General features: G+C 46.1%; 1 protein-coding gene across 1 annotated transcript in view; it reads left to right on the forward strand.

The window, feature by feature from the left end:
* Nucleotides 1–13,226, forward strand: part of syt9b (synaptotagmin IXb) — a 104,614-nt gene extending 91,388 nt beyond the window's left edge. The window contains exon 8 of the mRNA XM_056282369.1: nt 13,149–13,226. Coding sequence (XP_056138344.1) covers nt 13,149–13,226 — 78 coding nt within the window. The remainder of the gene's footprint in view (nt 1–13,148) is intronic.
* The last annotated feature ends 1,504 nt before the right edge of the window (nt 13,227–14,730 follow it).

Consider the following 14,730-nt stretch of genomic DNA (forward strand, 5'->3'; position numbering starts at 1 on the left):
TGGGTTAACACAGTAGCCTAGCCTACATTTGCTAGCATTAGGTTGGACATACTTCTAATGCTAGCATTAGCTTGGACATACGTCTTAATACACACATAAAGCAACATACCTGGATTCATATGGGATGTACTGATTTCTTATTAGTACCATCAGATTTCATTTGCCCAAAAATGTAGATTTAGCCAGTGGAATCTTGAATTTGGGTAACCTAGAAGTCGAGCTGTGAAAAGCTAGCATTGAGCTAACATTGCCCATTTGTTGCCATGGCAACTGGTCCAAAAATGTTATATATAAGTTTCCAATGTTAATATGAACATTTCAAAGCAGTGTAGGCCATTTCATTGTATGTCCTATTCAAAACAGCTAATAAGTGGCAAATATATTATCATATACTAAGTGGCAAATATACTAAAAGTCGCCATTTTTAAAAGTCCAAGATGGACGCCATATTGCGATCTAAAAAAATGCCATCATGCATTTTCTGATTTGTGACACTTTGAAGTTTTCAAAAATGTATAGTTTACCTTATCCCCAAAAGAATCCTACGGATGTATTTATCTGGACATAGTGAACTTGACTAACTAGCCGAAGTAGCTAGCCAAGGCACTAAGACTACAGGGTAACGTTACGGTTTAACTTTATCTATATTCTCTAACTTGTATAATTTGAGACTCACAGTTAATGTTGCCTTTTTCATTTAACACGAATGTTTAATATATGTGTGTATACATAATGTGTGTATATACACACACACACACACATATATATATACACATATATATTTATATACATATGTGTGTGTGTATATATATATATACATATGTGTGTGTGTGTGTGTGTGTGTGTATATATATATATATATATATATATATATATGTTACGGGTAATTTGAAAAAAACGGTTAATGTGCAAACTACCCGGTTAATGTGCAGATTACCCGCCAGAATGGGTTATCTGCACATTAACCGGGTAGTCTGCACATTACCCGCTTGGGCGGTTAATGTGAATGGAACGAACTTGCAACTCATCTTTTTACGATATTTTGATATTTAAATCTGCAATAGGCCTTTAGCCTAATCGACTCATGAAATGAGGCCATCTGAGGAATCACAAGTTGTGGTAAATGAAAGAACAGACGTTGGCGATATCATTCTGTCTTTAGATCAACGGTTTCCCCCACTTGTATGCATTCCATCCACATTAACCGCCCAAGCGGGTAGTGTGCAGACTACCCGTTTAATGTGCAGATAACCTGTTCTGGCGGGTAATGTGCACATTAACCGCCCCGTTGGGTAATCTGCATATTAACCGTGTACTTTGCACGTTAACCTATTTTTCACATTACCCGTAACATATATATTGTAACGAATTCGAGGGGCAGCCCGGGAGACCGTCATCACAGCCGGGACACGAACCTGTGTCTCCCACTCCGCAAGCGACAACGTTAACCAGTCGACTAAAGGGTCCGACCCGAAAGTTAAGGACCAACGTGTCTACTTATCCATGCACGTTACTATACATATATATATATATATATATATATATATATATATATATATATATATATATATATACATATAGCGGGGGGGTTTTTCGGAAACCGTCAATGGTGTTATAAGTGCTCGACTAATGAGGAGCGAAATATCAACACAGATACAGGAAAAAAGATTTTAATACATTGCAGTACCGGCCTGTTTCGTGCGTCTCGCACTCATCAGCTGCTAATGAGTGCAAGACACACGAAACAGGCCTGTGCTGCCAGTAGCCACTGGCCAGGTCAAGCGTGGAAAACCATTTTGACGCGCCCAGGGCGTCCAGGGTATCGTCAATTCGTGGGAGGGGGTACGCGTTTTTAACAGTCAAATCATTAAGGCGGCGATAATCAACGCAAGACCTCAGCCCTCCATCTTTCTTCCTCACCATGACTACCGGAGCCGCCCACAGACTCAGAGGGGCGGATAACTCCTTGAACCTGCATTTGTTCCAACTGGGCTTCCATTTCCCCCTCAAAATGAACCGGGGTTTGTCGAGGCTGCATTTTTATGGGTCTACTCTGTCCGGTCTCAATTTTATGGTAGGCTATCTGGGTGCGTCCCAAGTCAGTTTCCCCGGTACTGAAAACCGAGATATTGTCTTGGAGCATTACCTTCGCAGCCGTGAGCTGCGCCCGTTAACCCCCTTTCACCTAGGCGCACTGCTGATGCAAGAGCGTCTACTCCCCAGCAATCTGTCCCACCCCGTTGCCCATTTGCTTGGGGTTCATCGAGGACGGCAACACCCACTTCATAATGGCCTACATGGGTACCTTTGTGCAGTACCAATGGTTCAGGTGATACATTCACGGCTCGCAGAGGGATCCGATTGGCTCGGGGGGCACTTAAAACACGGGCCACTAATAGATCATATTTGGCCAAGGTGTCGGTTGGTTCGAACATGCCAGTATTGGGCCCCTCACAAACCCCTTCAATCTTTCCTTCTAATATGACCTCGGACCGGACAGGTAGAGTTATGTCATCTGAAAGCGTGACACGGCACACGTGATCTTTACTCAAGGCGCACACTAGGGGGAGCTCTTTCCCCAGTAGTTTGCATCGCTGGCTGGCTACATCAACCACGGCCTGATACTTGATAAGGAAATCAGTTCCTAGAATGGCCTGCTGGGAAGGAGCGTCTACAATGAGAAAGTTGCAGGCTAGAGTTAGAGTTAGAGTCAATCTCACAGAAAGTGCTCCATGTACCCAGTACTCCTAGGGGGCTACCATTGGCTGCTCTCACACTGCCATCATAAGGAGTCAGGCTACCTTGGGGTTCAATGCTCTGCCAGATGGACCTACTCAGTATTGAAACCTGGGCACCTGTGTCCACTAGGAGTTTGCAAGGCTGGCCGGACACACTTCCCTCTAAGTATAACCCTGACCCAGACCTTGCCATAGACTCACACACTTTGGGCTCTGATACATGAGGGGTGGGCAGCTGGCCCGTTACTGCCACCCGCTGACGTTTCCCTGCACATAGGGACAGTCTCTGCGTATGTGAGAGTTGCAACCACACTCCCAACTGTCAGTAGCATTAGAGGTGGGTCTCCCGGCTCTCCCCCTCCCTCAATTAGATGGGGGAAAGCTAACCTGTTTGGTTGCCCCCTCCCCCATTCCGATCTATCACGCCTAGCCCGTAGCTCACAGAATTCTTGCTGTAATTTGTGTAATTCAGCTTGCATAGCAGATACGGTGGCGTCAGTGTGAGGTTCACCTGAAAACATATTTAAGACGGTTGCCGTCTCTCGCTTTTCCAAGGCTGTTATCTGTTCAAGCTCTGAAGCCATTTCGATAGCGGCTTCCAGATCACGGGGTTTGGCACTCCTGAGCTGCATCCGTATATCGCCATTTCTCAATTTAGCTATATACTGATCTTTTGCGAGCATATCTCGGCTAGGCAAGTCGACAGAGGGGTAGGCTTTATCAACTAGACGGCGTATGGCATTGCCAAAATCTCTCATACTTTCATTGGCACCGCGTTCTCTGTTATGTAACTCCACCCGGTTCCAACTAACTTGTCTGCTCGGGCCCAAAAGGTTTCCCATAGCTGCCTTTAAGGCGCTGTATGAGTTGCGGGCTTCGGGGGCTAATCCCCAGTATGCCTCTCTGGCTTTCCCGGTGAGCGGCAATGCCATCATTTTAAGCTTTTTATTGTCACTCCAGCCATTTACCTCGCCTGCCATCTCAAATTGGTCCGCCCAGTTGGCCCATTCCCTATCCTGTCCTGAAAAACCTTCGGGCATGAAAAGGGGGTGAGCCACCGTCATAGTTCGCAGGGTGCTCGGCGTTACAGTTGTGGTACTCGCGCTCTGGCTACTACTATTCGTTTCTGCCGTCCCTTCCATTGTGTTCACACTCAGATCACACCGCTGCCACCAGTGTAATGAAAGGTTACAAAAATGGGTTCTGAGGTTGCGAGCACAAATGCAAGGTCTAGATGGTTTACAAAAATACCAAATATTTAATTAGAAAGGTAAATGCCAAGAAAAGGGAGAACAATACAACCTTGTACCCTAAACCTCAACCTTTGGGTCTAACCAAAACCAGCTGGGGGTTGGGATGGGCCTGTTTCCCTGGCCAGAGGGTAAGCTGAACCTGACAACTCTAAAAACACATCCTAACTGTCCCTACCTAACAAGTGCTGCTGTCCCTATCTAATTCGTAAAACTAACATTAAAACAATACAATCAACATTTTAACATGAACACGTTTAGGTGTCCTCTATCATTAACAATAGCTCAAGGGTGGCATGGAAAACACTTATCCTGCACGTGTCCCAGCGTCGCCCAGCAGCCGAGCAGAGCTTCTCGCAGCAAACAGCAGAGAGAAAGACCGACTGACAGGCTGCCTTTGTGTAGTCTCCAAACAGTCATTTCAGGTGAGTAAGCTCAGGTGTCATGAATTAACTCTGAACACACCTCCTTCTCTGGGGGTGTGACAAGCAGTTCGTCACACAGGGTGAGATGACCTATACACATCGTTCATCACAGTAGCATCCTGCCAGCATCGGCCGCTCAGCGTAGCATCCTGCCAGCATCGGCCGCGGACCCCGATGGATGCCCCGAACGGCACGCCCATACGTACCTACGACACCAGGTATGTGGAGGTGTTTCGGCGGGCGGCGTTTCGGCTGGGACTTTGTTATGGCCGCGGTGTCGGTTCCCCTCCTGGGCGCGGACTTCCTGTGCGCCTTCAGGCTGCTGGTGCATGTTACGAACTGTCGCTTGATCGATGCTGTCTCTTTCGCTACATACCCGTACACACTGGGAGGTGCAGGGACGCTCGGACGGTCAAACATGCTTGCCGCCGGAGATACATAACAACGCCTGCTCGCAGAGTGCCCTGACCTCACCACACCTTCGTTCTCATCAGCGTTGTCCAAGCATGGCGTGGAGCACCATATTGCCACCGACGGCCCCCCGGTCTACGCATGTGCTCGGCGCCTCGACTCTGCTAAGCTCGCAATCGCCAGGGAGAACTTTGCCACCATGGAACGCCTCGGCATCGTGCGCCATCGTGCAGGGAGGAGGCCCTGCACGATACTAACTGCACATGGTTTTTAAGGCTGACGGCGGTTGGCGCCCCTGCAGCGATTTTCGTCGCCGGAACAACGCTACAACCCCCCACCGGTACCCCGTCCCGCACATACAGGACTTCTCCACCCACCTGGCGGGGGCCACCATCTTTTCCAAAGTGGATTTGGTGCGAGGCTACCACCAGGTACCGGTCCACCCTCGGGACGTACCCAAGACAGCGGTCATCACGCCGTTTGGACTCTTCGAGTTCCTGCAGATGCCCTTCGGCCTCAAGGGGGCAGCGCAGACGTTCCAGCAGCTGATGGACTCTGTGCTACGGGATATGCCGTTCTTGTTTGTTTACTTAGACGACATTCTCGTGGCCAGCGCATCCGCGGAGGAGCACCTGACGCACCTCTGGCAGTTGATCGAGCGGCTCAGTGCGCCTGGACTCATAGTCAACCCAGCCAAGTTTCAGTTCGGCCTGTCGTCCATTGACTTCCTCAGCCACCGCGTATCCCTGCAGGGAGCCGTTCTGCTTCCCGCCAGAGTGGACGCCGTCGCCAGTTTCCTACGCCCCCTCACCGTAAAGTCCCTGCAGGAGTTCCTGGGCATGGTGAACTTTTATAACAGGTTCATTCCCCGCACAGCTCACCGCATGCGACCCTTGTACGAGGCTCTGCGGGGCAAGGAAGCCAAGGGCGAGATAGACTGCCCTGGGGATGGATGAAGTTTTCAACGACGCCAAGGCTGCGCAGCCTCTCTCCTTACCTGTTCAATTTGGCAATCAAGCCACTCGCTATAGCGCTTAGGGCAGAAGATGGCATTAAAGGTATCGCTTTATGCAGATGACCTGTTGTTATATAGAGTCAACCCAATAGAATCCACACCAAGACTATTACTTAGCCTGGATAACTTTGGTCGCCAGTCAGGTTATAAAATAAACTATTTAAAGAGCTTGTTTTTTCTGATTAACCACACTGATAGCGACTACTCTAGCTTTGCATTTAAACTTGAACACAAAGTACTTACATTTTTAGGAATCAAAGTCACCCATACAATGGGGGAGGTTATATAACGATAACTTTAAAACACTAATAGAATGAACAAAACAAGATTTCAAAAAGTGGTCAATGCTACCAATTTCATTAGCTGGCCATATTAATATAGTTAAGATGACAGCCTTACCCAGATTTCTCTATATTTTTCAAATGATTCCCATATTCATACCTAAGACAATTTTTTCAACAACAAGCTAGGTTAATTTCATCATTCATCTGGAACAATTAAAACCGCAAGATGAAGAAAATATACTTGGAGGTCCCTAAAGAGAGGGCGATTAGGCTTGCCTAACTTTATTTGTTACTACTGGGCTGCGGACATTGTAAAACTTTTACATTGGGCATTTACATATAAGAATAAACAGGGCACAGATTGGGTTCACATGGAACTCTTATCCAATCCTTTACCGATATTCACCTCTCCACTACCACATAGTCGTAACATACAAATAACAAACCCGGTGGTTAAAGCTTCACTTAGGATATGGCTACAGTTTAGGAGGCATTCTGGATTAAAGCATGCTAGCGGTCTTTTTCCAGTAGCAAATAATCCATTCTTCTCATCGTCTGTGTTAGATAACCCATTTCAACATTGGCATAGAAATGGACTTGTGTTTTTCTGCGATCTATTTACAGATGGAACGTTAACCTCATTTGAAACACTTACCAAAGACAATAACATACCCAGATCCCATTTTTTTTAGGTACCTTCAAATCCGTAGGTTTGCCAAGAAAGTGTTTCCCTCATTACCTTATCTGCCACCCAGGAGCCAATTAGATGTTATTCTGGAGAGCTAGATTCCTTTGGGGGGGAAATTTGTCTCTATAATCTGCACATTGATACAGGGATTAAAACGGATATCCTGGGACAAAAGAAAAACTGCATGGGAGAGAGATTTGGGTGTAGAGCTTTCTGAAGAGGCATAGTGGGGCAGCTTAACTCGTATACACACTTCCTCATTGTGTATATGACATGGTTTAATTCAATTTAAGATGCTTTTCCATCTTCAATACTCGGGGGACAAGCTTGCCAGAATCTTTCCCACCACAGACCCTGGCTGTCCGTGGTGCAGCCATAGTCCAGCCTCGGTGGGACACATGTTCTGGGCATGCCACCCTCTAAGCAGTAACTGGGGACATATATTTAATGTATTCCTGCAAATCTGTAAACAGACCATAACACCTGATTTTCACACAGCCATCTTTGGCATACCACCCCCTAACTGTAAGGTCACAACTTTCCAGACAAATGCTCTAGCATTTGCTTCATTGCTTTTTGCAGTGGTTAAGGGAGGTGCTGTCCTTTCTACCTTAATAAAAGCTCCGATATAACATGAACAACATGGACCTGTGGTTGATGATTTTGTATCTTGGTGTGATGAGTCCTTTCTCCACTTAAATGTGTTTAAAACTAAAGACATGATGATTAGCTTTAGAAAGACTCTTCCTAGTTCCTGTACCAACCAGCATTAAAGGTGCTGACACTGAGCTTGTGGACAACTACAAATATCTGGGGGTTGTTCTCGACAACAAGTTGTGCTTTGAAACTCATGTTGCTTCCACATCAAAGAAGGTCCGACAAAGACTTTTTCCTGAGGACAATGCGTACATTTAATGGTTCCTCCCAGGTGATGACTCTCTTTTATAGAAGTTTTATTGAAACAGTTTAAATGTACTGTATTGTTGCTTGGTTTGGTAACTTGACTCTGGCCAATAAAAAACGGCTTGCTAACTCATAAAATGGGCTAGCAAGATTTCAGGGAGAAGTCAAGTCCAGCTTACTAACCTTCCTTTAGGAAGGTGTTCAGAAAGGCTACTTCCCTTCTGGAGTGCCAAGGTTACCCCCTTCGGCCAGAGTTTGAGCTGTTACCATCAGGTCGTTGGTTGAGGATGCCCTGTATTAGGACTAAGAGATACAAGGCTTCCTTTGTCCCCACTGCCATTCAACTGTTAAATGGTAGATAGTGGTCATCTGTTGTCTGTATGAATGTGTGTGTGAATGGGTAATGTAAGACATCCACTGTAAAGTGCTTTGAGTGGTCGGTAGACTAGAAAAGCGCTATATAAAATGCAGTCCATTTACCATTTTACCATTTGATGGAAAGAAAAGGCTCTGGAAATCCAGCAACTGGCAGACTCGGGTGACACCAGAGGCTTTTTCAGTGCTACTAAGGCCGACTATGGTCCAAGCAACCGCAGCTTTAAACCCCCTGAACTCAAAATACGGGCAGAAGCTGGTGAAGGATAGCAAGTCCATTGACGCCCGATGGAAGAAACACTTCCAGGAACTCCTCAATCACAACAGCACAGCTGAACCAGACATTGCCAGCCACATTCCCCAGAGTCACATCATAGAAGACATTTGGAACCTTCCACCATGACAGAGGTTCAAGATGCCATCTGGAGCCTTAAGAACAACAAGGCTGCTGGTCCAGATGGGACCCATGCTGAGATCATAAAGGAAGGTGGACCAGAGCTCCTGTACCACATCAGGTCTGGGAAAAAGAAGAACTTCCCTCAGCACTCAGGGATGCTCTAATAGTGGCCATATTCAAGAAAGGGGACAAGGCAGAATGTGGTAATTACAGGGACATCACACTCCTGTTAACAACAGGCAAAGTCCCCACTCACATCCTCAAACCGACTGCTACCACTGGCTGAGGAAGTATTCCCAGAATCTCAGTGTGGCTTCCACCCATCCAGAGGTACAGCAGACATGATATTTACAGCACGCCAACTCCAGGAAAAATGCTGTGAACAAAGGCAGCCTTTGCACATGACTTTCATAGACCTAACAAAGGCCTTTGACTCAGTAGACCACCAGGCTTTGTGGAGCATACTATCAAGATATGGCTGCCCTGACAAATACATCAGAAAATTGAGGCTTCTACATGATGGCATGTCAGTCACAGTACTCAGCAGCAGCAGCTCTGAATCAGAGGCCTTCAGTGTGGAAACAGGGGTCAAACAGGGATGCATCATCACACCCACCCTCTTTGCCATCTTTATTGCTGCCATACTCCACCTCATTGGCGAAGAGCTGCCATGGGGGATCTCAATCCTATACAGAACTGATGGCAGGCTCTTCAACCTTAATATGTTCAAGGTCAAGAACAAAGTCTGCAACACCACCATCATGGAGCTTCAGTATGCAGATGACAATGCCATCGTAGCACACTCCTCAGAAGACCTCCAGGACATTCTGATTGCCTTTGCCAAAGCATACAGAGCCCTGGGTCTAGCATTAAACATCAAGAAGACCCAGGTCTTATATCAACCTCCACCCAACCAGCCATCTACCCAGTCCAACATAAAAGTGGACAACAAAATTCTTAAAAACATTGATCTCTTCCCCTACCTCAGCAGCATTCTCCCCTCAAAACCTGACATCAACTTTGAGGTCAACCATCACCTGAGTTTTGCCAGTGGCGCTTTTGCCAGACTCAGGAAGAGTCTTTGAAGACCGAGACCTTAAGGCCCAAACAAAACTCCTGGTCTACAGAGCTGTTGTTCTCACCACCCTGCTGTATGGAGCAGAGTCATGGACCACCTACAGCAGGTACCTGAGAGCCCTGGAAGAATACCATCAAATATCCTTATGAAAAATCCTAAGGATCAGCTGGACGGACAGATGCACCAACATCAACATTCTGGAAGAAGCCAACATGACTAGCATCATCACCACAATAATGCAGCAGCAACTCCGATGGACAAGCCAAGTTATCCGCATGTTCAACACACGTCTCCCTAAACAGATCCTGTACTCCTAGCTGAAGGAAGGTCAGTGAGCTCCCAGCGGGCAAAAGAAACGTTGCAAGGACAATGTCAAGACCAGTCTGAAGAAATTCAACATCACATTGAACAACTGGGAACACATTGCACTGGACAGGTGCTCCTGGAGGTGCTCCTGGCAGGGAGGAGCTGCACGTCATTAAATGGAACTCCAGTGTGCCACAGAGAAAAGGTGACAGCACCGCAAGGAGAAAGAGAAAAAGGCTCAACCACCACCACCGCTTTCCCGTCCACACTGCACCAAAGCATGTCGATTGCAGATTGGCTTCTCTAGCCCCCTGAAGACCCACAAGTAGACAACCCAATGGAGAAGACAGTCATACTCACTTCTAGTGACCACCAATGATGAGTGGAGTTTCACACTTTGGTCGGACAGCCGAGTGGGAGTTTCCCCATTGGTCATTGTTCTTTCAAAATGAATCAGTGTGAACAGTTTTCTGTTAAGTCATCAGCTGTTCACAGAACCAATGTCAAAACAGTCGCGTTTTAAATATAGTTGCACGAAAACAGCCATTTAATAAATGTAGCCACGGTCCAGCCATATACTAGGTTTTAAGTTTGTGTTGTTAAAAAGTAGACACTTGGCAGGACAAAAAAGGTTTAGCAATGTCTGTGCTCCCTTCTGAAATGAATGGGTACTACTAACCAAAATAGCTTGCTAGCTGTTTTACACTTGTATCCAATGAAAGATGAAAATGAAGCTGAAATGTTGAAACTCACACCATGACAAGTAATTATTTAAAGCACAGACTAAAATTTTAATTGGCATAATATTGCAATATATTGCAATATATTGCAAAATGAGTTGTTTTGTTTTTTTCTTGTAAAACCCCTTGTAACATTGTTTTAGAAAAGTGCTGTATAAATAAAGTTATTATTAAACTTATTATTATTGTCACACAGTGCTAACTGGAGGACCTGCTTTGTTTATGGCAGTTCATTATTTCTGTCATGATTGAAGAAGGACAGACTCAAACAGGAGTGAGCATTAATTTGTACACCCCCCCCCCCACACACACACACACACACACACTCCTGCCCTTTATGTCCTGGGTTCAGACCCCAGGGCGTCCCAGGTCCTTTCTGTGTGGAGTTTACATGTTCTCCCCGTGTCTGCATGGGTTTCCTCTGGGTGCTCCGGTTTCCTCCCACCATCAAAAATACATGCATGTTAGGTTTAATACTCCTGCCTGTGCCCCTGAGCAAGGCAATGGAAAGAAGAACTGGAGTTGGTCCCTGGGTGCTGCACGGCGGCTGCTCACTGCTCCTAGCTACACAGCTAGAATGGGTTAAATGCAGAGTGAATTTCATTTGTATGTATGTACAAATGACATAAATTGTATTCTACTCTATTCTATTGTTTGTAGAGGCAGCATCCTGTCTAATGTCATTAGCATGCTCACAGCAGTCTTCACCATCAGCACCACACTAGCAGGCTATGGGAGCTAGGGTAATATCTTATTTGTGTTATAGTACTTCAAAAAGGGGGCTTGGGTTGCTGGAAACACACGGGTAAACACATACTTACACAAACCTGGATTTGCACAAGTATTTGAGCGTATGGAATTGAAATGCAAATGAATTCATGTACTAATGTACAAAAATACGAATGTAAAAACACAGGCACACACTTTCACACTCACCAGTGCTCATGTATGGCATATACACATATATTGTTACGCACATGCAGGCACACATGCGCACACACACGCGCACACACGTGCAGAACAAAAAAACAAAATTTCCCAGAGGCATTTCAAGCCAGCTTTGATGTCATTGAGTGGAAAAGGAAATAAAGAAAACAGAAAGCTTAGTTACCTCCGCTTTTTCAAATGAATACATGGTTAAAGAACACACACACACACGCACACACACACACACACACACACACACACACACACACACACACACACACACACACACACACACACACACACACACACACACTCCAAAGACTTCTGTGTTCAAAACCTCAGGGGTAAGGCTTATTTTTGTTGTTGTTTAATTTATTGTCTTGCCCTCGCATTTCCCGGTAAACACGCAGTAATCACGTGAGTGATTTCCACAGAGGGTGTTCCACAAAGGCAGACGTCCACAAAAGTACCATGTACCTTTCACTTTGAATGTGTTTGTCGTGGATGGTTTTGTTATCACTCTGAACAATAGAGGTCAGGGTACATGTTGAACTGCGCATACTGCGTTATTATGGATCCCACTGCTTTTCATACCACGTTAAATGCAAAGGGAACATGCGCGCGTGGCGTACCGCTGCGAAGGGCGTGGGAGTCTGACACAGTCGCAGGCGTCCCCTCAGCTGTCCAGGACTTCCTTTACATAGATGGTTGTCAAAGCAGTTACGCTGGAGACCACTGGTGTTATAATGCACACATGAAGTTCAAAAAGTCTGGCAAGCTGGGGCATCCAGGTAGTGTAGCGGTCTATTCCGTTGCACACCAACACGGAGATCGCCGGTTCGAATCCCCGTGTTACCTCCGGCTTGGTCGGGCGTCTCTACAGACACAATTGGCCATGTCTGCAGGTGGGAAGCCGGATGTAGGTATGTGTCCTGGTCGCTGTATTAGCGCCTCCTCTGGTCGGTCGAGGCGCCTGTTCAGGGAGGAGTGGGAACTGGGGGGAATAGTGTGATCCTCCAACGTGCTACATCCCCCTGGTGAAACTCCTCACTGTCAGGTGAAAAGAAGCGGCTGGCGACTCCACATGTATCGGAGGAGACGTGGTAGTCTGCAGCCCTCCCCGGATCAGCAGAGGGGGTGGAGCAACAACCGGGACAGCTCGGAAGAGTGGGGTAATTGGTCGTATACAATTTGGGAGAAAATGGGGGTAAAAAAAATAATCTGGCAAGCTAATGTTGTTTAATTTTGATCTGAGAACGGGCCAGTGGGATGGGGAGCAGGATGTGGGTAAATGGATCTGAGGATGCTAAAATCTAAAAAAAATATCATAGGGTCTTTCGACTGTAATTGTTCAGTTTGATTTGGTTTCCTTGAAAAAAAATTAAAAAAATCTGGCAAGCTAATATAATGCAAGCGCCAGCCAGCAGAGCACAGACTTTTCTTTATGATACATAGTTCTTACTCTTTCATTTTAATCTCCAAGTAACTGAAATACTACACATGTAAAGCGCTTTGAGTGGCTGTTGCAGCTAGAAAAGCGTTATATAAAATGCAACTTGATTGATTGATTGATATTCTCTCTCTCTCTGTCTTTCTTTGTTTTGTGATCAGTGGGTCGGACAGGGAACCACAGGGAACGGGAGCCAAGGAGGATCAACCAACTCTCTGAAGGCACTGCCATCACCGTGATTGTACACACACACACACACACACACACACACACACACACACACACACACGCAGATGCACATTAACTCATGCACATTCATACACACATACACAGGGGCTCAGGGTGGGTCATGTGACTCACTGTCTCTCTGCCAATATTGGGTGACGGACCTGCAGATTGCCCAACAGAAGGTAAAGTGGAAGTAGACAACCTTTCAACTCCCCCCCCCCCCAGCGTTTCCAAATGGTGTTATTATTTACACTGTGTCACAAAGAAAATCTGCTGTCGCAAAAACAATCGAGTTCGGGTTTCCTCAGAGCTTACGCTAGCTAACACTAACAACCAGAAACAAACATGTTTGTTTCTTTTCCCAGAAAGTTGAATCAGTTCATCTGGACACAACGTTTACTGGGATAAATGTTTTACACTCATCTAAGTGACTTCACCAGTCTCAGCTGACTCCAGGTATCCCCGACCTTATAATCAGCACAGTTGCATAATGACCAGAACTGGCACAGTTGCATCACAACCAGAACCAGAGATCGGTTCCATATGCAAATTGCTGTGACAATTAACTAGAATTACAATGGCCATGTGTACTATTCACAGAGGATTGGGGAATAGTTGCAATCACAGCATTGTAAGATGGTGACAAATGTACTCTTAGCCCCCCCCTCCGCCCCAGTTCAGGGATGCTCATTTCCTCTTCACATAGATGGCCTCTTTGACCCCCCCATTCAACCAGTGTCCCTCCTTATCAAGGATGTGCACATCCTCATCCTTGAAAGAGTGGCCACTGGCCTATAGATGGGTGTAGACTGTGGAGTCCTGACCTGATGAGGTAGTTCTTCTGTGTTTTGCCATCCTCTTCACCAGAGTCTTGTTTGATTTCCCTGATGTGCAAGTCACAGCAATCCTCCTGGCACTTAACAGTGTACTCTATATTGCTGTTTTTGCCAGGGGACCCAATCCTTGGGATGGCCCAATTTGTGGCAGAGCGTGTTTTAGGGTTTGAAAGCAACGGAGACGCGGTGTTTGGAAAATATGCATCTCAACTGTTCTGACACTCCCACCACTTATGGAATCACCACTGGTTTACGATAGACAGCTTAGACAGCGGTATTCCTGGCTTTCACAAATACCCAGCTGGGATAACCACACTTACCCAGGGGTCTGGATAAGTGAGTACATCTGTCACCATCTTACAATGCATCTTATAATGCTGTGATTGCAACTATTCCCCAATCCTTTGGTACATATGGCCATTTTAACTCTAATCAATAGTCATGGCAACTTGCAAATGAAAACGATCGCTGGTTTCGGTTGTGACGCAACTGTGCCAGTCTTGGTCGTTATACAACTGTGGTTCGTTATAAGGTTGGGGATACCTGCAGTCAGCTGAGGCAGACGAAGTCACTTTGATGAGCGATGAAACATTTCTCCCACTAAATGTTGTGTCCAGATGAACTGGTTCAACTTTCTGGGATTTCCTTACCTGGATTATTGAGCATGCATCAAAATGTT

Source organism: Lampris incognitus, chromosome 6 (genome assembly GCF_029633865.1).
Source record: "Lampris incognitus isolate fLamInc1 chromosome 6, fLamInc1.hap2, whole genome shotgun sequence".
Lineage (NCBI taxonomy): Eukaryota > Metazoa > Chordata > Actinopteri > Lampriformes > Lampridae > Lampris > Lampris incognitus.